This window comes from Atractosteus spatula, chromosome 14, assembly GCF_055471065.1.
Source record: "Atractosteus spatula isolate fAtrSpa1 chromosome 14, fAtrSpa1.hap1, whole genome shotgun sequence".
In the NCBI taxonomy this organism is placed as follows: Eukaryota; Metazoa; Chordata; class Actinopteri; order Semionotiformes; family Lepisosteidae; genus Atractosteus; species Atractosteus spatula.
In genome coordinates, this window is record NC_142719.1 from 31,315,606 (window position 1) to 31,339,205 (window position 23,600).

Consider the following 23,600-nt stretch of genomic DNA (forward strand, 5'->3'; position numbering starts at 1 on the left):
GCCTTGTGTGCTCTCTCTCCTGCGCCCGAGCAAGCCGGCTGCTCATTCGCTGTTTTCGCGAATTGCCGTTTCGCCGGCGCGGTACATCTGTCACAGCTCACCCCCTGTGTGTGCGCGTTATGATAGGACTTCATCCCAGAGACAGACTCGCACACGGCCAAAAATCAAAGGACCTTTCACGCACACGCACACGCACACGCACACACACACACACCCCAGAGCGACACAGCGAAGGAGGGAGAGATTCTGCACAAAAATGAACAGGTCAATACCCCCCCACTCACAGACACACAGATAAAATAGTCTGTTCTCGAGGGAGCTGGAAGGAGGTCTCTCCCTTACCCTCAAAACACAACACACACAGAATACAACTCGCTCCTGAGCAGAATAAACTCTTCTCTCGGGTGTCTTGGAGTATCCAGACAGTCGCTCTCCTCTCTCTCTCTCTCTCGCTCTCTCTCCGCCGGCCGGGCCAATCACGGCGAGCCACCGCGTGTCAAATGCGCGTGCACGGGCTCCTCGCGCAGCCAGTGCGCTCGGCAAGGCAGTGGCGGCGCGAGGCGCTCGGGCGACTCTGCAGGGCTACCGGGGCGAGATCACGAGCCCGCTGGGCGCGCACGGACTGTCCGCGAGCTGGAGAGCGACTCGGGGACCCGTGCCTTTCGGGACACACACGGTGTTCCCCTCTTTGTCTGTCTGTTAGTGTGCGTGTTAAGAGAGACGCCCGCAGTCTGGCTTTGCCCTGGAAGAGAGAAGTTGGACTTTGAAGTCATGATCCGCGTCTTGTGAGGATTTTCGGGATTCGCGAGCCGCTCTGGCCGAGTGACCCCAGGAGGCTGCCACCCTGTCCCAGCGGCGCTCCCCGCAGCGCAGGGCTCCCCCCCGGATCTTCCTGACGCCCCCCGGCTGCCCGGACCCCGGCTGCATGCGCTCGCGGGGGTCGGCGCGCGAGGGGAGCCGGAGAGCGGGTCCGCTCGCGCCGCTGGCCCGGCCCTCGCCCCCCCGGAAGATGCTGCTCCTGGGGGTCCTGGGGGCTCTCCTGAGCGTCTGCGTGCGCGGTAAGTGGCCGTGTGCCCCAGCGTCCCCGCCGATACCTGCGCGCTGCCGGGGGACTCGTGTCTCCCGCTCGGCTTCAGCAGCTGGCGAGTTGCACAGACCCCCGTCCCCCCGCGAGTGGGCTCTCTGAGCCACGGGCACGGGTTCGTTTTCCCGTGTGGATGTCGCGCTTCAGCCCGGGGGGGGGAGAGACGCGTAATTTATCTCAGTCTCGTCCCCTGACCGTGCGGACTGACAGCCTCACACAGCTCGGACCCGGGTCCGAGCGCTCCCCGGGGGAACACAGGGGCTCTGTGGGAGAAGAGGGGCTGGGACGGAGCGGGGGTCCTGGGGAGAGAGTCGCGGGCTGCGAGTGTCCCCCACATCGTCTGTTTCTCAAACAGCCGGGAGCAGGGCAGGTGGGCAGGAGGGGAGCAGGGGGGGAGCAGGGCAGGAGGGCAGGAGGGGAGCAGGGCAGGAGGGGAGCAGGGCAGGTAAGCAGGAGGGGAGCAGGGGGGGAGCAGGGCAGGAGGGCAGGAGGGGGGCAGCAGGGCAGGAGGGGAGCAGGGCAGGTGGGCAGGAGGGGAGCAGGGCAGGAGGGCAGGAGGGGGGCAGCAGGGCAGGGGGGGAGCAGGGCAGGAGGACAGGAGGGGGGCAGCAGGGCAGGTGGGCAGGAGGGGAGCAGGGGGGGAGCAGGGCAGGAGGGAAGCAGGAGTGCAGCAGGGCAGGAGGGCAGGGTGTTCTGTCCGTGACCCTGCCCGTCCCTTCCGCCGCGCCTGTGCGACAGTAAAGGTTTTATGACACCCCGCGAGCTGAGCTCAGCGCGGGTCAGCAGCTCGAGCCAGCCTGCGACGGTGCGGTCCAAGTCCGCGCGTGACACCCTGATATACGACCGTGCGCGAGGAGTGAGATGACGATGCCTGTCGATGACATCATCCCCAAGGTCTTCAAAACAATTATCTCCGTCCGCTCGAGAGAAAGGGTGGGGGGGGAGGAAACAAAACTTTGGCTCATCGTGGGCTTTGCTCCAGGCACTCGCACGCGCGCCTTTATCCGTTGTTCCCCCTTCCGAGCTGCACCTTCTTCAGGCAGGAATTCGCACACTTCCCGGGAGTCAGTGTGAAAGTTTGGAAAAGAAGACAAGCGGCTGATGCCCGCGGGCTGTCGCAGGGCCGTTGGGCTCTCGCGGGGCGACGTCTTTCACCCCGGGGGGCGGCTCTGGCGGTGCCGTCATCTACCGGGCGCGCTGACGGTCGCTGATGTTTGTATCGTCTTACCTCACCGCGCGGCGTTCCCGGCACCACTGACGTCATTGTGTTCCGGGCGACCCCCCCCCCCCCACCTCCCCCCGGGGAGAGGGCTCCGCTCCTCCCTGTTACCGACACCCACCACTCTTGGCGAACAGGGTTCGGCTCCGGCACCCCCGACAGGAACCCGCAATAACCGCAATAAAATGTGTGTATGAGTGTGTGCTAGTGTATTACTGAGTTTGTGTGAGTCTATATGCGTACGTGGGGGGGATGTGTGTGTATGACTGTGTGTGTGAGTGGATAATTGTGAGCATGTGTGTGGTGTCCAGCCCTGGTCCTGCAGGTCTGAGGGTCACCCTTAACTCTGCAGTTTCTGCTCCCTGGAGCACTAATCTCCCTCTGACCCCTGGAGCACAGAGCTCAGAGATCGGCTGACCTGCAAACCCTCCACCACCACAGCTGACCGCTCCGGTTTAATTAAACCAATTAACAGTCGGGTGACATTAAACAGCCAATGAGCAGAGGCTGAAGCAAGCTCGGGGGAGACCAGACCTGCCCCGCGCCCCGCGACAGAGAGAGCGCGCTCTCCGGGCTCGGGCGGCGGGCGAGGGCGACAGCGAAGCGTGTCCCGCGAGCCGGCGTTTCCTCGCGCCGCCACGAGGAGGAGCGCTGCCCCGCCGCCGTCAGCGCGCGGCGGGCGCTGTTGCCGGGCCCGCGGCTTAGACACCGATCCGGGCTCCTGCTGTGTGCGAGCCGCTGGATTTCCTCTGAAGTCGTGGGCTGCGGCTTTTCCTTTTTTCTTGGCCGGGGGAGGTTTAGGTTTGTTGAAAATCTTGGATTCGCGTGCTTTGTGTGATTAAACAGCCGGTCGTGTGGACCACTCCCCCCGTCAGCACACAATGAGGAAAAGCACCCCCCCCCGCCGCCTCCGGGTGTCGCCTGGTGTCGCCTGCTGTTTGCAGTTTAATTCGCTCGCCTGGCTGCAGGTGTGCTGGGGGAAAGGCGCTCTGCTCCCTCCTGGAGAACAAAATATTGACATTCACCCCTCCCCCGCAGCGAGCAGGTGGGCCGGGGCAGGTAAACAACAGAGGCCGCCTGCACGCGAGCTGGCTGCGCTCGCGGGGCCGGCGACAAGTGCTGGCGCTGCTGTTCCTGCGCGAGGCTGGCACGCGCTGGGGTTCCCGTCATGCTCGCGGGAAGACGAGCGGCACCTCGCGCTTGACAGCTCGCGCTGGGCAGCGCTGCGCCCCCGGCTCACGGTCCCCTTGCCGGGCCTGTGTGCGAGAGACGCGCCTCTTTGATCCACGTCTCTGACGCTTTTATTCCTTGCATGTTACATTTGGGCTTAATTCTGGGGCTTTTACTGAAGCAGCCTTAGCCAAGCTCTTTCTTTCAGGGGTGACACAGCAGTGTCTCGCCTGGGATTTGAACCTGCAACTCCCCAAGTCCCTTTCCTGATTCCTGCCCGCTGTGCTCCACTGCTGCCTTTCCCAGCGCGCTGTGCTCCAGTCGTCCTGGCCAGTGACAGCCTGCGAGGCCAGTATCTTACACTCCTCGCTGCTGGCGACTGTGTGAGTGTGAACGTGCACTAGTGCTGCAAGGGGGAGCTGCGTACTGGTGCAAGAAGCAGGTACTCGAAGGTCACCCCTCCCCCCTTTCCGTTCCTTTGAAGCGCTTGAGCTCTTTGGGAAAACCTTCCCGACACCAGCCCTGGGCCCCCGCCTGCTCTCGCTGAAAGAGGCCCTGCTCCCTGGGATCTGTCATCGGCTCTCGCACCCGGGGGGACACCTGGAGCCAGCTGGCCCTGGGAGAGCGGTACTGCCCCTCCCCCTGCGTCCCCTGCTCCAGCAGGCCCCCCTCCTCGCCCGGCTCTGTGACCGGCAAACCACCTTGCACAAAAGGGAGCATGCTCAAACACTCCGACGCCTGGGAGAGCTCAGGCCTGTGCGCGCCATGCAGGGCCTGATGCAGAGACTTGTGACGTCTACGTGAGGGGGGCCCGGGGGGGGGGAGCAGGGCATGAAAAGTGATCGGCACTCTGCCCTGGTCTGCAGTGAGCGGTCTGGGCAGGTGGGCCAGCTCCCTGCGTTTCTGGACTGTCACCCGAGTCCAGAGGGCAGCCTTGAGCGATTCGTCACGGCCTTGACTGAGCGGCTCACAGCCCCGCGGCTGCCTGGAGCGCCAGCTGGGCTCAACTTTTAACTCACACTCTGGTGTGGGAACTGCTGGGAAAATCCATTAGGAACCTCCAGTCCGAGTGCTACACAATCTTACAATGGAGACAACAGTCCCAGTACAGTAGAACAGTCCTGTTACAATAGGAGCTACAGTCCCAGTGCAGTAGAACAGTCCTGTTACAATAGGAGCTACAGTCCCAGTGCAGTAGAACAGTCCTGTTACAATAGGGGCTACAGTCCCAGTTCAGTAGAACAGTCCTGTTACAATAGGGGCTACAGTCCCAGTGCAGTAGAACAGTCCTGTTACAATAGGAGCTACAGTCCCAGTACAGTAGAACAGTCCTGTTACAATAGGAGCTACAGTCCAGTACAGTAGAACAGTCCTGTTACAATAGGAGCTACAGTCCCAGTGCAGGAGAACAGTCCTGTTACAATAGGGGCTACAGTCCCAGTTCAGTAGAACAGTCCTGTTACAATAGGGGCTACAGTCCCAGTTCAGTAGAACAGTCCTGTTACAATAGGGGCTACAGTCCCAGTGCAGTAGAACAGTCCTGTTACAATAGGAGCTACAGTCCCGGTATAGTAGAACAGTCTGATCCAGTGTCTGGCGGGGAGTGTGGAGAGAGCAGTCTTGCTGCTGTGATTAGTCTCTGGGTCTGCGACCTTAACCTCTGCAGGATTTTTAAACCATAAAACCATCAGGTTTGCCTCACGGCTTTCTATAAATCCCAGGCGATTAAGAAATCAATACTACGCATTAAGATTCGCTATTATAGGTATAAATTTCTTCAAAGTCATTTACCCTCTGTCTGTCTGCCTCTCTACTCCATGTTTCTTTCATTCACTCCCTCCTCCTCTCATCCTGCTCTTTACAGAAAATCGTGTCCTCTCTGTATTCTGTGGCACTACGACATCAGCTAGCTAAATATTACACTGTATCCATTGCTTTTATGTATTAAAATACATATGTATTAGCATAAGTCCCAGTGTACAGCAGTCTGATCCACTCCAGGCTTTACAGTGCTGTCAGTCACACTCCCAGTGCACAGCAGTCTGATCCACTCCAGGCTTTACAGTGCTGTGAGTCACACTCCCAGTGCACAGCAGTCTGATCCACTCCAGGCTTTACAGTGCTCTCAGTCACACTCCCAGTGCACAGCAGTCTGATCCACTCCAGGCTTTACAGTGCTGTGAGTCTGACTCCCAGTGCACAGCAGTCTGATCCACTCCAGGCTTTACAGTCCTGTCAGTCACACTCCCAGTGCACAGCAGTGTGATCCAGTCCGGGATGTACTAGCTGCTAGGCTCTAGCATAGAAACAATGCCAGGTGCAGGAGATTTCAGTCCTGGCTTATGGCTTTAAGTAACTTAGTCTTGACAGATGTGTGGAATTATCACTGCTCGTTTGTTAGTGCAGAGTGCTCTTTGTTTGCCTTCAGTATTTCATCAGCGCAGCTCTGTAGAAGAGCCACACCTCTGGTGAAGCCCAGGTGGCAATCGGGTGGGAACCAGGCACCAGGTCTGCCCGTGGACTGGAGTTCAGGACTGGAGTTCAGGAGGACTGGTGCTCCCAGACACCAGCTCTGCCTGTAGACTAGAGTTCAGGAGGACTGGTGCTCCAAGGCAGTAGAGAGACACCAGCTCTGCCTGTAGACTGGAGTTCAGGAGGACTGGGGCTCCTGGGCAGTAGAGAGACACCAGCTCTGCCTGTAGACTGGAGTTCAGGAGGACTGGGGCTCCCGGGCAGTAGAGAGACACCAGCTCTGCCTGTAGACTAGAGTTCAGGAGGACTGGTGCTCCAAGGCAGTAGAGAGACACCAGCTCTGCCTGTAGACTGGAGTTCAGGAGGACTGGGGCTCCTGGGCAGTAGAGAGACACCAGCTCTGCCTGTAGACTGGAGTTCAGGAGGACTGGGGCTCCCGGGCAGTAGAGAGGCATCATTCCAGGCAGTGGGGTTTGTGTGGAGGGTGTGTAGAGGGGTGTGTGGAGGTGGTGTGGAGGGTGTGTAGAGGGGTGTGTGGAGGGTATATAGGGGTGTGTGTGTGTTTATAGATTGGTGTGTGCGGGAGGGCAGTATGCCTGTTTTCTTTAAATCATATAAGAAATTATGGTTCAATTTTGTAAAAAAATAATTTAAGGCAAATGCATAATTGATTTTTTTACATAAATCCAAATCAAAGAGGTGTGGAGGAAGGTTAATTTAGCTAAGTGCTGTATAAACATGCAATATATACTTCATATGTTTATTTATTTCTAGATAAATATTTATGAGATCATTCGCGCTGACATCCTGTTTTTCCCTCTCGGAGTACATAATCAACCTTGTTTACAATAAAACTTGGCTAAAATGGCTCATTAAAAAAATCAAAAGTCTTCAAACTCCCCTTCCTGGAGGAGGGTGAGCAGTTGGATCTAGCTTGTCCTTCACATCAGATGGGCACTGCTGGGTCTCCTGCCCTCATAGTCACAATAAACAGGCAGCAGCATCAACATGCTGATGGAATGTATGACTGTCATAGTCAGAGTGTCCTAGTGTCCTGATGTCCTCTTGTCAGAATGTCTGTGTCCTCGTGCAGGAATGTGTGAATGTCCCAGTGTCCTTGTGTCACAATGTGTGAATGTCCCAGTGTCCTTGTGACACAATGTGTGAAAGTCCCAGTGTACTTGTGTCAGAACATGTGAATGTCTCACTGTCCTTGTGACACAATGTGTGAATGTCCCAGTGTCCTTGTGCCAGAACATGTGAATGTCTCACTGTCCTTGTGACACAATGTGTGAATGTCCCAGTGTCCTTGTGTCAGAACATGTGAATGTCCCAGTGTCCTTGTGACACAATGTGTGAATGTCCCAGTGTCCTTGTGTCAGAACATGTGAATGTCCCAGTGTCCTTGTGACACAATGTGTGAATGTCCCAGTGTCCTTGTGCCAGAACATGTGAATGTCTCACTGTCCTTGTGACACAATGTGTGAATGTCCCAGTGTCCTTGTGTCAGAACATGTGAATGTCTCACTGTCCTTGTGTCACAATGTGTTAATGTCGTACTGTCTCTGTGACATAATGTGTGAATGTCCTCGTATTTTTACATCCCAATATTCTAGTGTCCTGATGTAGGTTCTTAGACTGTATCCTCTATCCTACAGGCATAGCTGGTCAGTGCTGCTATCTTCCAACTCTTGCGTCCTAAATTTGGGGACCTGTCTGTGTGGAGTTTGCATGTTTCCCCCATGTTCGTGTAGGGTTTCTCTGTGGCTCTGGTTCCACTCTCAACTGACCCTCCCAGAAACGTGCAGCTGGGTGTGACTGTCCACTCTCAACTGACCCTCCCAGAGACCTGCGGCTGGGTGTGACTGTCCGCTCTCGACTGACCCTCCCAGAGACCTGCGGCTGGGTTTGACTGTCCACTCTCGACTGACCCTCCCAGAGACCTGCAGCTGGGTGTGACTGTCCACTCTCGACTGACCCTCCCAGAGACCTGCGGCTGGGTTTGACTGTCCACTCTCGACTGACCCTCCCAGAGACGTGCTGGTTGGGTTTGACTGTCCACTCCCAGAGACGTGCTGGTTGGGTTTGACTGTCCACTCCCAGAGACGTGCTGGTTGGGTTTGTTTGGCTGCTCCGACCTGTCCCTGGCTCTGTGGCCCTGTGGTGGACAGGCGTTCCTGTCCAGCAGGAAGCAAACAGGTAATGGACATCCCCGGTGTGTCTCCTCGCAGGAAGTGGCGTCCTGGCGACTCAGCTGCTGCCCCCTGTGGACTGCGTGGAGGCGGAGGAGCTGTGCGCCTCGGAGCCGCGGTGCCAGACCAGCTACCACGTGCTGGAGTACTGCGCCTCCGAGGAGGCCGTGGCCCCCCTGGGCCCCGACGCCCGGCGGGAGTGCGTCGCGGCTGAGGCCGCGCTGCTGCACAGCCCCCTGCTGGCCTGCAAGTGTCAGCGCGGCACCCGGAAGGAGGAGCAGTGCCTGCGGGTCTACTGGACAGTCCGCTACTCGCAGGGTGAGAGCCGGCCCCACCCCCCGCCCCGCGCCCTGGCCAATCACCCGCAGGCACGGGGGCGGGGCCAGTAGCGCACAGGTGCCGCTCAGCCGGTCCGTCCCCGCTGGCGGAAACGTGTTCGGAAGCAGACCCCAGGGGTGCGTTAGTTTCAGCTGATCTGCCGCCAGCGGGCGTTTGGACCTCAGTCACCGTTCATTCGTGGGTCAAGTGGGGAGGATGACGTAATTAATGGGATAATTGGATAATTGGTGAAGGGCGAGAGTCTCAGACTCACGTGGGTTTCATTATTTTTGGTATATAACGGGCTTGGCGGTGATCGCTGGTGCTGAGGGCTGTGAGAGCAGGGTTCCGCCTGTGGGTAGTGCAGGACGGGACTTTAAACAGAGCCTGATTTCCCAGTGTCTGTCGGGCTCTGTGCTGGGGCCTCACCGTGACGCCCTGTCACAGCCCGCCCTGCCGGTCTGAAGAGGAGCGTGCGGCGAGGTCCGCAGCTCTCCCAGCTCTCCCAGCTCTCCCAGCTCGGACTGCAATGGCGCTTCACAGCTCGTCCTTAACGAGGGGACGGGGGACTGTTAAAAAAACCGGCTGGGCACTGCATCTTGCCGGCTGACTCCGAAGGTCTGTGCGTGCGTGTGGGGCTGCCTGACTCTACGGGAGCCCAGAGGGACAAACTGTCCCAGAGCTGGTACTCGGTAATCTCTGGGGTACCTGGGCAGGTGTCCCCTGGGGACGTGTCAGTGAGCGTCCTGACCTCCCGGGCTGGCAGGGCCGAGACCTCCGAGATCTCCGAGACTCCGGGACCTGAAGGAGGAGAGCACGGCTCTCGGAAATGCGACGCGAGAGCTGGGGACGTGGCCAGCGCAGTGCTGCACTAACGCGCCTGTCCTGTCTGACGCCCAGGGTACTACGAGTACGAGGCCTCGCCCTACGAGGAGACGGAGGCGCAGAGCAGCTGGAGCAGCCCAGCTGTCCGCATGGCCCCCATCGTGTCAGGTGGGTCAGGTGAGCTCCAGGCCTGCAGAGAGGGCACAGCTTTCCGTCTCATCTCTCTGTCCTCCTCTCCCCTGTCTCACCCCATCCTCTCCCCCTCCCTGTCTCACTCTCCCCTGTCTCACACCATCCTCTACCCCTCTCTGTCTCACTCTCCCCTGTCTCACCCCATCCTCTCCCCCTCCCTGTCTCACTCTCCCCTGTCTCACACCATCCTCTACCCCTCTCTGTCTCACTCTCCCCTGTCTCACACCATCCTCTACCCCTCCCTGTCTCACTCTCCCCTGTCTTACCCCATCCTCTCCCCCTCCCTGTCTCACTCTACCCTGTCTCACCCCATCCTTTCCTCTCTTTCTCCCTCCCTCTTCCTCCATCATCCTCTCCCTCCCTCTTCCTCTCTCCTCTCTCCCTCCCTCCATCTATCTCCCTCTCTCTTCCTCTCTCCTTCTCCCTCCCTCTTCCTCTCTCTCTCCCTCCCTCTGTCTCACTGCGTCTCACTGTGTCTCACTGTGTCTCCCTCTGTCTCACTGCGTCTCCCTCTGTCTCGCTGCGTCTCACTGCGTCTCCCTCTGTCTCACTGCGTCTCACTGTGTCTCCCTCTCTCTCCCTCTGTCTCACTGCGTCTCACTGCGTCTCCGTCTCTCTCCCTCTGTCTCACTGCGTCTCCCTCTGTCTCACTGCGTCTCCCTCTCTCTCCCTCTGTCTCACTGCGTCTCCCTCTCTCTCCCTCTGTCTCACTGCGTCTCACTGCGTCTCCCTCTCTCTCCCTCTGTCTCACTGCGTCTCTCTGCTCAGGCTCCATCCTGCCCCTGGACAGTCAGAACCAGTGCCTGAAGGCGGCGCAGGACTGCGGCCTGTACGAGAAGTGTGGGGCCCTGCGCTCCGAGTACGTGCTGGCCTGCACCAAGCGCGCCCCCAGCTCCTCGCACTGCAACCGGCAGAAGTGCCACCGCGCGCTGCGCCGCTTCCTGGAGCGCGTGCCCGAGGAGTACGTCCTGGCCGTGCTCTTCTGCCGCTGCTCCACCACGCTGTGCGGAGAGCGCCGCCGCAAGACCATCGTGCCATCGTGCTCCTACGAGGAGAGGGAGAAACCCAACTGCCTCAGCCTGCAGGGCTACTGCATGAGGGACGACCTCTGTAGGTGAGAGAGTCTAGGACACTGACACAGCCCAGTCACAGGCTCTAGACTCTTCTAGTACACTGACACAGCCCAGTCACAGGCTCTAGACTCTTCTAGTCCCTGTGGAGTCCAGGACACTGACACAGCCCAGTCACAGGCTCTAGACTCTTCTAGTCCCTGTGGAGTCCAGGACACTGACATAGCCCAGTCACAGGGCTCTAGACTCTTCTAGTCCCTGTGGAGTCCAGTACACTGACACAGCCCAGTCACAGGGCTCTAGACTCTTCCAGTCCCTGTGGAGTCCAGTACACTGACACGGCCCAGTCACAGGCTCTAGACTCTTCCAGTCCCTGTGGAGTCCAGTACACTGACGCGGCCCAGTCACAGGCTCTAGACTCTTCCAGTCCCTGTGGAGTCCAGTACACTGACCCAGTCAGTCCCAGTCACAGGGCTCTAGACTCTTCTAGTCCCTGTGGAGTCCAGTACACTGACACAGCCCAGTCACAGGCTCTAGACTCTTCTAGTCCCTGTGGAGTCCAGTACACTGACACAGCCCAGTCACAGGCTCTAGACTCTTCCAGTCCCTGTGGAGTCCAGTACACTGACACAGCCCAGTCACAGGCTCTAGACTCTTCTAGCCCCTGTGGAGTCCAGTACACTGACACAGCCCAGTCACAGGGCTCTAGACTCTTCCCTGAGGAGTCACAGTTTCTGTGTGTGTTGTAGGGCCAGACTGGCAGATTTCCAGCGCCACTGTCAGCCGTCAGCCCTGTCCGCCTCTGGCTGTGTCAGAGAGAGTGGAGCTGCCTGTCTCCGGTCCTACATCGGCCTGATAGGTGAGGAGGGGAGGGACATGTAGTTTCGGAAAGGGGAAAGCAGGGTGAGAGAGGGGCTGGAGATTCGGGAGAGAGGCTGAGGATTGGGGAGCAGGAGGGGGAGAGGGGGTGAGGATTGGGGAGAGAGGGTTAGGATTGGGGAGAGAGGGTGAGGATTGGGATAAGGGAGAGGAAGGGTGAGAGGTTGTGAAGGAGAGAGGTGAAGAGTTGGCAGGGTGGCTCTGTGGCTCAGGATCTGCGCCTGTGGCTGGAAGGTTGCCAGCACAGGAATCCTACTCTCTTGGGCCCCTGAGCAAGGCCCTTAACCCCAACTGCTCCAGGGGCGCTGTATAAATGACTGATCCTGCGCTCTGACCCCCAGCTTCTCTCCCTGTCTCATGGAGAGCAAGCTGGGGTATGCAAAAAGACAAATTCCTAATACAAGAAACTGTATATGGCCAATAAAGTGATCTCAGAGGCTCGGTGGAGAAACGCTGAGATCGTGGCTCCACCAGCTGTGAGTGGGGGCTCCAGGCAGGTGTCCTGACACACAGGGAGCTCTGCTCCGCTGTGGATATTGGTCTGACAGAAAGGGCCTGCAGCCGAGCAAGACTTCAAACAGGCAGCGCAGGGGAGGAGCTGAGGGGCTGCGGGCCACAGGCTGGGGCAGCTGGCTGGCGCACTGATCCCTGAGCCTGACAGATCAGAGTTAACACCTCCTGACTCCTTCTCTTCCTCTGTCCCTATGTCTCTATCTCTCTCCTCTCTCAGGCACGATCATGACCCCCAACTACATCAGTAACAGCAGTGATGTGGTGTCCCAGTGGTGTACCTGTGAGGGCAGTGGGAACCAGTGGCAGGACTGTGAGAGAGTCCTCCGCATGTTCGCCAGCAACTCCTGTCTGCGTGAGTCCAGCTGTCTGCATATGAATGTCTCTGTCTGTATCTGCCTGTGTGTGGGTCTCTCTCTCTGGCAGTATCTGCCTGTGTGTGAGTCTCTGTCTGTCCGTATCTGCCTGTGTGTGAGTCTCTCTCTCTGGCAGTATCTGCCTGTGTGTGAGTCTCTGTCTGTCCGTATCTGCCTGTGTGTGAGTCTGTCTGTATCTGCCTGTGTGTGAGTCTCTCTCTGTCTGTATCTGCCTGTGTGTGAGTCCCTCTCTCTGGCAGTATCTGCCTGTGTGTGAGTCTCTCTCTCTGGCAGTATCTGCCTGTGTGTGAGTCTCTGTCTGTCCGTATCTGCCTGTGTGTGAGTCTGTCTGTATCTGCCTGTGTGTGAGTCTCTCTCTGTCTGTATCTGCCTGTGTGTGAGTCCCTCTCTCTGGCAGTATTTGCCTGTGTGTGGGTCTCTCTCTCTGGCAGTATCTGCCTGTGTGTGAGTCTCTGTCTGTCCGTATCTGCCTGTGTGTGAGTCTCTGTCTGTCTGTATCTGCCTGTGTGTGAGTCTGTCTGTATCTGCCTGTGTGTGAGTCTCTCTCTGTCTGTATCTGCCTGTGTGTGAGTCCCTCTCTCTGTCTGTATCTGCCTGTGTGTGAGTCTCTCTCTCTGGCAGTATTTGCCTGTGTGTGAGTCTCTCTCTGGCAGTATTTGCCTGTGTGTGGGTCTCTCTCTCTGGCAGTATCTGCCTGTGTGTGAGTCTCTGTCTGTCCGTATCTGCCTGTGTGTGAGTCTCTGTCTGTCTGTATCTGCCTGTGTGTGAGTCTGTCTGTATCTGCCTGTGTGTGAGTCTCTCTCTGTCTATATCTGCCTGTGTGTGAGTCCCTCTCTCTGTCTGTATCTGCCTGTGTGTGAGTCTCTCTCTGTCTGTATCTGTGTGTGAGTCTCTCTGTCTGTATCTGTCTGTGTGTGGGTCTCTCTGTCTGTATCTGCCTGTGTGTGAGTCCCTCTCCCTGGCAGTATCTGCCTGTGTGTGAGTCTCTCTCTCTGGCAGTATCTGCCTGTGTGTGGGTCTCTCTGTCTGTATCTGCCTGTGTGTTGGTCTCTCTCCCTTTTGTTGTTTGCCTGTGTGACTGTGTATGTGTCTCTCTCTCTGTTTCTGTGTATGTGTCTCAGTCTGTATGTCTGCCTCTCTGTCTGTTTCTCTTTGTCAATGTCACTAACACATATTTATTGTTCTCTAAAAGATATTTATTGTTCTGGTTATAACTATTTATTATGTACTATTTTGTGATATTATGTCCACATTGTGTGGTGCTGTCTCTTGTTTTGTGTCATATGCTGTACTTTGCATGTCCTGAGAGAGCAGCTAAGAATTCCATTGTATGTAAATGTACATATGGCACATAGACTTCTCTTTCTCTCTCCTTGTATCCATCAGTGTGTCTCCCTCAAGGTAAACATATGTGTGTTTGTCTCTCCCTCTATTTGTTGGTATGAGTGCATGTGTATTGATCAAAGACTGTGATAGTGTTGGCTTCCTGTAACTCTGCTCTGCATGTCTGTCGATCCTCAGGGAATGCAATCACCTCTCTGGGCAGCTCCGCCCCCCTGCCTGTGGAGAGCACGACCCCTCCTCCCACCCGGATCTCCCTCCGAGTCCAGCAGAACAATGACATCATCCTGCCAGACCTAGCCAAGGTCAGTGGGCGCTGGAGTTACTAACACTGCACCCCAAGATCCACACCAATCTCTCCCCCACAAAGAGTGCAAATAGCTAACTCTCACTCAGCACATGAGTTACTGACTGCTTGGTTAGTGACTGCTCCTGACACAGGGGCGGGGCTCCCACACGGGGGTGGGGCTGTTCCCCCCATGGGGGGCGGGACTCCTCCGTGGGGGCGGGGCATCCCTTCAACATGGGCGGGGCATCTCTTCCACATGGGCGGGGCTGCTCCCATACAGGCGTGCCCTGCTGCAGTCCTGCAGTAGTACCAGTTCAACATCACGTCTACAACCTGAACTCAATTCCGGTCTGGGCGTGCGTTGGACAAGTCTGCTTTCTGTAGCAGTTTTTAGCTCTCCAGTGAGCTAATGCTGCCAAACAACTTCCCTATGAATTATGTTGATAAACTCAACCAATAGCTTATTCCTGATGGAAAGGGTCTCTCCAGCTCCAGTCACTAGGGAACGGAGCAGGTCTGGCGGTCCGCAGGCCCGTGCAGCCTGACTCCCTGGGCTGGGCAGCGTGCTGTCAGCTTGAGAGGATTAGCCTCAGGTGCTGGCAGGAGGCAGGACGTCAGTCAGGCTGCGCTAGAATTTATTTATTCATGCCCATCTGTCTCCCTCTCTCTCCTGATCTGTCTTTCCTTCTTCTCGTCTCTGTCCTCTATAACCCTTTCGTTCGGTCTCCCTCTCCCTGTCATTTTTCTGTCACTCCCTGACTCACTCCTCCCCCCTCTCACACTCTCTCACTCCCTCCTTCTTCCTGTCTCACTCCCCCCTTTCTCTCTCCCTCCTGTAGGTGGAGGATGAAGAGGAAGATGATGACGAAGAGTTCAATGTCATCCCCCCGTACTCGGAGAAAGCCACTGAGTCCAACGCCCGGTCCAGAGCTCCAGGGCCTCACGGAGGGGACGTCCCCAAAACGCTGCTCCTGGGCACTGTGCTGGTTCTTAGGGGCCTGGAATAGACACCCCCAAAACCATCAGGGCAGCAACGTGACTGTCACACCGAAGGGGAGAGAGGGGAGAGAGGAGAGAGGAGAGAGACCACTTTTCTCCTCCTCTGTCTCTGGAGGTCTTCAAACACCCCGACAAAAAATCTGTACATATCACTACTCACCTTCTGCTTTCCTGGCCTGTTGGCGTTCGCTGTGGCGCTGTTGTGGCACGCTGGTGTCCTGTCAGAGGTGCTGTGCTGGACGCAGGAGCGGGCAGTGGCATCTGTGTGGGGCGCTCCTACGTGGGCAGGAACACCAGGACACCTCCCTGCACCCCGTTTCTCCAGAGTGGGGGGCCTCTCCATGGAGATTGAGATTCCCGGGACATTTACAGCCATGGAGAAGGAGGTCTTCCCTGTCTTGTCAGAGCTTCAGGGGCGAAAGTCCACTGGGAGAGCCTGGGTCTGGGACACTGGCGGTCAGTCGGAGCAGGACTGAGCTGTAAGCCCATCCTGCCTCTTCTTACCCAGAGCAGCTCACCAATCCCCATCTGAGCACAGACCTGAACACTCACACTCACACTCACACAGACCTGAGCACAGCCGGTACACATTCATACAGACCTGAACACTCACACGTACACAGACCTGAGCACAGCCAGTACACATTCATACAGACCTGAACACTCACACTCACGCAGACCTGAGCACAGCCGGTACACATTCATACAGACCTGAACACTCACACTCACACTCACACAGACCTGAGCACAGCCGGTACACATTCATACAGACCTAAACACTCACACTCACACAGACCTGAGCACATCACTGAACACTCACACTCACACTGACCTGACCACATCGTTCGTACAGAACACACACTTTCTTACAGACCTGAATACATCACTGAACACTCACACTCATATAAACCTGAGCACATTCCTGAACACGTACACTCGCACATACTGTACCTGAGCACATCGTTGAACACACTCACTTATATAGACTTGAGCACATCCCTGAACAATCACACTCGCACAGACCTGAGCACATTACTGAACACTCACACACACAGTCCTGAGGACATCCCTGAACACTCACACTCATATACACCTCAGGACATCCCTGAACACACATCTCCACACATGCATACATACCCTGCTGTGCAAAGCTCTCAGTCACTGAACTGTTCGCTCAGTCACTCTGCTCACTCAGTGATCAGGGTTCTGGACTTGTGACTGCATGGCTGCGGGTTCAAATCCCAGGGGAGGCACAGCTGGCGTACCCCTGAGGAAGGTACTTTACTCAGAATTGCTCCAGGTTCCATTACTACATACATTGTGAGTCACAGGTCAGCCTCATTCATTAGTGGCAAGAAAGCTGGAGTGGTTCCAGAAAAGTCACCGACTGAGCGTCTGGCCTGCCTCAGCGGGGTGTCATCTGTCTGAAAATCTGGGGCACCCTTGCCTGATGCTGGGGGTGCCTAGCCTGTTGCTCCCCGCCGATATAAGAGACTTATCAGAGCCCCAGTACACCAGAGGCAGGTGTGATTGGCTGTGAGCTCCTGCCTCGCCTCTGCAAGAGCACCTCTGTCTGAATCTGACCTTTGACCTATGGCCATCTGTACCCCATTCCCCCCTGCACCCCTCTACCCCTTGACGTCCTCTGCGCGGAGACGGCCGGGCGTACCCCAGATGTGGAGGGGTGACTCCACGCCCTGCCCGTTGCCCCTCCTCTGCGGGGCTTTTCTTGCACCGACAAAGCAGCACTCCTGTCCCAGCGGGGAGGTCAGGGGTCGGATGTGAACCCCCCCGCCACTCTGATCTCCGCTCGCTCGCTGCTGCCGCAGTTCCACTCTCATACTCAGGGCGCAAACCGGCACTTTCTGGCTTCTTCCATCGACAGGCAGCGCAGCTCTGCTTTCTAACTGTGGACTCCAGCCCGAAAGCTGTTCTCTCCGCTGTCTGGCGGCCGATGGTCGTGTCCTCTCTCAGCCCGTCTGGAGGTGCCGTGTGCCAGGGAGACCGGCGAGTTTGGGATGGCGCAGAGCTGTGCTCAACCGAGCTGTACAGATCTGAGCTGTGCAGAACCAAGCTGAGCTGTACAGATCTGAGCTAAGCTGAGCTGTACAGATCTGAGCTGAGTTGAGCTGAGCTGTACAGATCTGAGCTGTGCAGAACCAAACTGAGCTGCACAGATCTGAGCTAAGCTGAGCTGCACAGATCTGAGCTAAGCTGAGCTGTACAGATCTGAGCTGAGCTAAGCTGAGCTGTACAGATCTGAGCTGTGCAGAACCAAACTGAGCTGTACAGATCTGAGCTAAGCTGAGCTGCACAGATCTGAGCTAAGCTGAGCTGTACAGATCTGAGCTGAGCTAAGCTGAGCTGTACAGATCTGAGCTGTGCAGAACCAAACTGAGCTGTACAGATCTGAGCTAAGCTGAGCTGCAAAGATCTGAGCTAAGCTGAGCTGTACAGATCTGAGCTGTGCAGAACCAAACTGAGCTGTACAGATCTGAGCTAAGCTGAGCTGCAAAGATCTGAGCTAAGCTGAGCTGTACAGATCTGAGCTGTGCAGAACCAAACTGAGCTGTACAGATCTGAGCTAAGCTGAGCTGTACAGATCTGAGCTAAGCTGAGCTGCACAGATCTGAGCTAAGCTGAGCTGTACAGATCTGAGCTGAGCTAAGGTGAGCTGTGCACATGTGGGCTGATCTGTGCTGACCTGAAGAGATCTGAGCTGTGCTGTGCAGATCTACCTGACTACAGATCTGAGCTGAGCTGGGCTGTTGTGATCTAGGCCGATGCGTATACATTCAGAGCTCCTCGCTTCATGCATGAGGTTCATCATTGGCCTAATTTCCCCGCTGTGTGCAGGTGTTGTCACAGGCCTGCGTCTATCCAAGCGCTGCTGTACAGACGTCAACAGAGCAAACAGTGAGCAATGCATTAAATTAATGCGCAGGTATGTCGTGCGGGGGAGTGTTGGAAGTTGATTCTGTTTCCTCAGTTTGACCGTCTGTCTAGGCTTTTTTCCATTTCGGGAGCTGACCCCTGACCCCTGTGTCACCCCCCAGATGACCCCTGACCCCTGCTGGGTGTCTGAACACTACTCATTGCAGCTGAGATCTTACTCGCTTGACTGGGCCTTGTTAAGTCAGGCTAATGATGTGCTTTATTATCCCTTTTCTTTTAATTAGTTCTAGCTCTGGGGTGGCTGATGATTTCCATATCGCATCCATCGTTTTCTCGAAGTGCATTGGAATCTGTGCCGGAGTTGAGCCCACGACACTTAGGACCAACTGTAATTAAGCCACTTAAGATTCTAAATAAGGCTGCTTCCAATTAATCGGTGACTCGGGCCAGAACGGACGGAGAAGACCTCAGTGGGAACACGCAGGGTTTCCGAACTGCAGCCGGAATCTTAAACCTCATCCTCCCTGTATCCCGGCTCATGTGGAAAACGCCCTCGATATCGCCGCCAACGCGCGACAGTACTCTCCCTGTTATCCGAAACGCAATTTCACCTTTCTTCCCAGCAAGCACCGCTCTCCTGCACTAGACCCCCCCCCCCCCCCCAACGTCGTGTGTCCTGTAAATACTCCCTCCGGTCTCGGCCCCGGGTCTGAGCCGGCCGGGCCATGTCGTGTTCAGTGTTTGCGTCACCCCTGTGTTGTTTTGTAAATCTATATAGGAGTGTGATGGGGAAAGTAACGCTGTGTATCAGACATAAAGAAATAAATCCAGATGCTACATTTCCTTACCTGCGAGTCCTGGGTCTTCTGTTGAGGGATGAGTGGCTGGGGTAGGAATTCGGGAGGTAGGACCTGGAAAAACCCTGGAGGTGCGGGGTAGCACTAGTAATGAGCAGAGTGCTCTGGAAGGAAATGTTTCCAGGGGCTCCAGGTCCCAGTCCTGAAGATCCACACCAGGGTTTCGCTGCAGCTGAGCTCTTCCCTTAAAGCTTGAAATGAGTCAACAAGTTGCCCGGCTGGAACCTTTGCAAGTGTTTTTCTCACAAGAAGTTGTAGATTTTAAGGTAAATGAGATCCTCAGTATCTGAAAGACAACGTCCTACATGATCAGGAACTGATTGGCAAGTTCAGGTTAAACCTATCATTAGTCTATTGAGGGGTCGGTTATACAATCAGATGCTCAGGAGGAACAAAGCCAGCAGGAGTGAGGGGTCCCCAGGAGACGGATCGGGAACCCCTGCCTCATACCCGGGAGGAGTCCGGGAATTCTGGCAGCTGTCCATTGGAGGAGTCCAGGGGATTACTCGGATTACACTGGCACTGCCACCGATTGAGGACTCCGTTTAGAGGTACCCCAGGGGTTCACCCTGTCACATAAACTCGTCCCAGTATGTATAAACAATAAAGTGTCTTTTGTGAGAAAGTCAAGTCTGGGAGGTTGACGCGGGACGTGCTGTCGAAGGCAGTGACTTTGTGTGATTGCTATGGTAACACTGCTGTGGCAGTCCGGGCCAGGGGAACCTGGCTGAATTCAATTGAATTAACGGAGTTAATTGAGTCGAGAGAGAGGAGCGCTTTCTCCGACGGGAGAGAGGGGGAGACGGAGTTGGAGGAGAGTGTAATGTATGCAAATCAGACCTACAGAGAATAATGATCCCGGCTGTAATGGTAATCCAGAAATGCGAAGGGGATATGAGCAGAGAGGCCCGGAGGACTGGCTGTTCTCAGGCTTCTCTCAGGCGACTGTCATACTTGGATCTGTTAAAGTCTCACCGGCTGAGCTTATCTGAGCGGCCAGATGGAGAGATCTTAACCACAGTCCTTCGCTTGAGTCAGCACAGCGTCCTGACGAGACCAGAGCTGCTCTCAGGATGCTTCACGCCAACTAAGAGAACTCCTTCCCTGCACCTGTTTATACTCCCAGAGGCTCCCACACTTCACCTCACCTGACCTGCAGAACAACCTGGGTGACACTGTTCTGCACCTGCAGCCCCACAGCACACAGATCAGGGGAGGAGAGAGAAACTGTACAAGACCAGAGTGGGGCTCAGTCCTCCTGCAGCCCCACAGCACACAGATCAGGGGAGGAGAGAGAAACTGTACAAGACCAGAGTGGGGTTCAGTCCTCCTGCAGCCCCACAGCACACAGATCAGGGGAGGAGAGAGAAACTGGACAAGACCAGAGTGGGGTTCAGTCCTCCTGCAGCCCCACAGCACACAGATCAGGGGCGGAGAGAGAAACTGGAGAAGACCAGAGTGGGGTTCAGTCCTCCTGCAGCCCCACAGCACACAGATCAGGGGAGGAGAGAGAAACTGGACAAGACCAGAGTGGGGTTCAGTCCTCCTGCAGCCCCACAGCACACAGATCAGGGGAGGAGAGAGAAACTGTACAAGACCAGAGTGGGGTTCAGTCCTCCTGCAGCCCCACAGCACACAGATCAGGGGAGGAGAGAGAAACTGGACAAGACCAGAGTGGGGTTCAGTCCTCCTGCAGCCCCACAGCACACAGATCAGGGGCGGAGAGAGAAACTGGAGAAGAGCAGAGTGGGGTTCAGTCCTCCTGCAGCCCCACAGCACACAGATCAGGGGAGGAGAGAGAAACTGGACAAGACCAGAGTGGGGTTCAGTCCTCCTGCAGCCCCACAGCACACAGATCAGGGGAGGAGAGAGAAACTGTACAAGACCAGAATGAGGTTCAGTCCTCCTGCAGCCCCACGACACACAGATCAGGGGAGGAGAGAGAAACTGGACAAGACCAGAGTGGGGTTCAGTCCTCCTGCAGCCCCACGACACACAGATCAGGGGAGGAGAAAGAAACTGGACAAGACCAGAGTGGGGTTCAGTCCTCCTGCAGCCTCACGACACACAGATCAGGGGAGGAGAGAGAAACTGATTGAAGTACAGACTGTACAAGACTAGAGTGAGGTTTAATCAGGGCACAATGATGACAGCCCTATTCTTACAAGATGGGTGATGTTAAGCAACAGCCAGAGGAAATAGAGCAAGACTTTGAAATAGTATTTATGTTGTAAATGTCTGTAGATGTTTAATGTTTAACTGTAAATGTTGTGTTAATTGTAATTGCTTGGACAACACTGTAATTCATCAGTCATGCCAATAAAGTTCTTTGAAACTGCATATGATTTACACAGGGATAGAGAGACAAAGACACAGAGATACAGAGACTGAGCGAGACAGTATGAAACAGAGACAGAGAGATACAGAGATTAAGAGAGACGGGGAGATACAGAGACAAACAGCTATGCAGAGACAGAGAAAGAGACACAGAGACGGAGACAGACAGAGAGACAGAGTGAGGCACAAAGACAGAGACAGGGAGAGACAGAGCGAGAGATAAAGAAAGAGACAGAGCGAGAGATAGCTGGAGAGTGAAAGACTGGTGAGAGAGAGAGAGAGAGAGTGAAGGTCAGGTTTGCCTTGCCTGGAAGATATTGTCCATCCCAGTAAGCCAGGACTCTCAGGCTGACATTCTAACGGAGAGCAGGCATCAGAATGCTGACACGGCGCTCCACCAGACTCCTGACCCCCCCCCCGCCGATACAGACAGCCCGGGGGTCACCTGCCTGAGTGAGGCTTGTTTTGACTGCGCTGGTTCCTGAGTGCAGTCAGAGCCCCTGCCGTGGGAATCAGCCCTGCACTCCCATTGTAAGACTGGCTGGAATTATGAAGCACCCGGAAGGACTTAAAGCCTTTAATCCCTTAATGGAGACTGTCTAAGGAGGTCATTTAAGCCCAGATCCACTGTTGGCGATGCTGGAACAGTAACACACTCCTTCGTGCCAACCACAGAGCAGGAAGAATTCTTTTATGGTTTGAACAGTTATTTTGTCCTGCTGCCCTGAGTCCTGTCACCGGCAGTTCTAGTAATTAACAGCAGTTAGCGTCTCCTGATGATCATTTTTCTACACACTCGTTCCAGCCAGAACCATTCTGGAGGGGGAAACGAGCTCAGAAGGAGTCTCGAGTATTTGTGTCTGGGAAGCAGAAAGTAGGGAGGTCAAGGCTTGGAGAAAGGCCTGCTGGGACATCCCAGGATGGGCCAGGGGCAGATGTCTCACTCTGTCCTTCCTTGTCTGCAGCAAAGGTCCCCAGTCCTGGAGGGTCAGTGTGTCTGCATCAGGGGTCCCCAGTCCTGGTGGTCTCTCCCAAGCAGAGCTGGGAGAAGCTGTAAAACTGGGCCAAGTTAGCCAGATAAGCCAGTAACCAGCTGGTTGACCTTATTAAACAACTGAGGAAGTTGTTGTAGCACAACTCTGGAGTGGAGCAGATAGGAAGGGTCTCAGGCCGAGGCTCCCAAGGTAAGGTGGTCATGCCTCTGCACCTTCCCCTGCCTCCTTCCCTGGGAACAGGGAGCTGTTGCAGAACTAGAAGAGGTGTCAGCTGCAGACAGTGCAGGTCGTCCCAGGAGTGCCCTGCGCATGAACTCAATGGAGTGCGCTTTCCTATTTCTCAGGGCAGCCGTGGGCTCTGTCCTGGACTGTAACAGCCTGTCTTCTCCCCCCATGACTGGTCAGCGCCCAGGTCACAGGACAGCACCCTGATGCTGTCCCCCCGGTGCTGTGTGGGGTCTGTCAGGGCGGGACGCCGGCCCACAGCTCAGCACGACTCCCGGACCACACACACTGAGCCGCTGAACCGGGCTCAGAGCAGCTGTTCAGCAGGAATAGCTCCTCAGGCACAGAGAGACAGAGAAGGAATGGAGGGGGGGTGAGGGGAGCTGGGGTTATCTCTGCTTGCAGATCACAGCTGGAGGAAAGTAAAATAAAGAAATTAAAATGCAAGGAGATCAACTTCTAAGCAGGTGCAAGACAAGCAACTCAGACTTGGCTAAAGGAAAACCTGAAATCCCAGAGAGCAGCCTGACACAGTGAAGATGCTGAATGTGTGGGGGTGTGTGGAGCTGTGTGTGGCTGTGGTGAGCTGTGTGGAGATGTGTAGAGCTGTGTGCAGCTGTGTGGAGCTGTGTGGAGCTGTGTGGGGTTGTGTGGGGCTGTGTAGAGCTGTGTGGAGCTGTGTGGAGCTGTGTGGAGCTGTGTGGGGTTGTGTGGGGCTGTGTAGAGCTGTGTGGGGTTGTGTGGGGCTGTGTAGAGCTGTGTGGGGCTGTGTGGGGCTGTATGGGTCTGTGTAGAGCTGTGTGGGGCTTTGTGGAGCTGTGTGGTGCTGTGTGGGGCTGTGTGGAGATGTGTAGAGCTGTGTGCAGCTGTGTGGAGCTGTGTGGAGCTGTGTGGGGTTGTGTGGGGCTGTGTAGAGCTGTGTGGGGGTGTGTGGAGCTGTGTGGGGCTGTGTGGAGCTGTGTGGAGATGTGTAGAGCTGTGTGCAGCTGTGTGGAGCTGTGTGGAGCTGTGTGGGGTTGTGTGGGGCTGTGTAGAGCTGTGTGTGGCTGTGCAACTTTGTAGAGGTGTGTGAGGCTGTGTGGGGCTGTGTGGAGCTGTGTGTGGCTGTGTGCAGCTGTGTGGAGCTGTGTGGAGCTGTGTGCAGCTGTGTGGGTCTGTGTAGAGCTGTGTGGGGCTGTGTGGGGCTGTATGGGTCTGTGTAGAGCTGTGTGGGGCTTTGTGGAGCTGTGTGGTGCTGTGTAGAGCTGTGTGGGGCTGTGTGGGGCTGTATGGATCTGTGTAGATCTGTGTGGTGCTGTGTAGAGCTGTGTAGGGCTGTGTGGGGCTGTATGGGTCTGTGTGGATCTGTGTGGTG

General features: G+C 56.0%; 1 protein-coding gene across 2 annotated transcripts; it reads left to right on the top strand.

The window, feature by feature from the left end:
- The first annotated feature begins 525 nt into the window (after positions 1 to 525).
- gfra3 (GDNF family receptor alpha 3) lies at positions 526 to 18,677 on the top strand. Of its 2 annotated transcripts, none has more exons than XM_088932924.1 (8): positions 526 to 1,058; positions 8,177 to 8,455; positions 9,356 to 9,448; positions 10,241 to 10,586; positions 11,292 to 11,401; positions 12,152 to 12,286; positions 13,830 to 13,954; positions 14,778 to 18,677. In XM_088932924.1, the coding sequence occupies exons 1-8, from the start codon at positions 926 to 928 to the stop codon at positions 14,943 to 14,945; spliced, it is 1,389 nt and encodes a 462-aa protein (XP_088789050.1). In that variant the 5' UTR covers positions 526 to 925; the 3' UTR covers positions 14,946 to 18,677. The 2 variants fall into 2 exon arrangements, with proteins under 2 accessions (XP_088789050.1, XP_088789048.1); XM_088932922.1 differs by having other exon boundaries at positions 926 to 1,058; positions 9,356 to 9,457.
- The last annotated feature ends 4,923 nt before the right edge of the window (positions 18,678 to 23,600 follow it).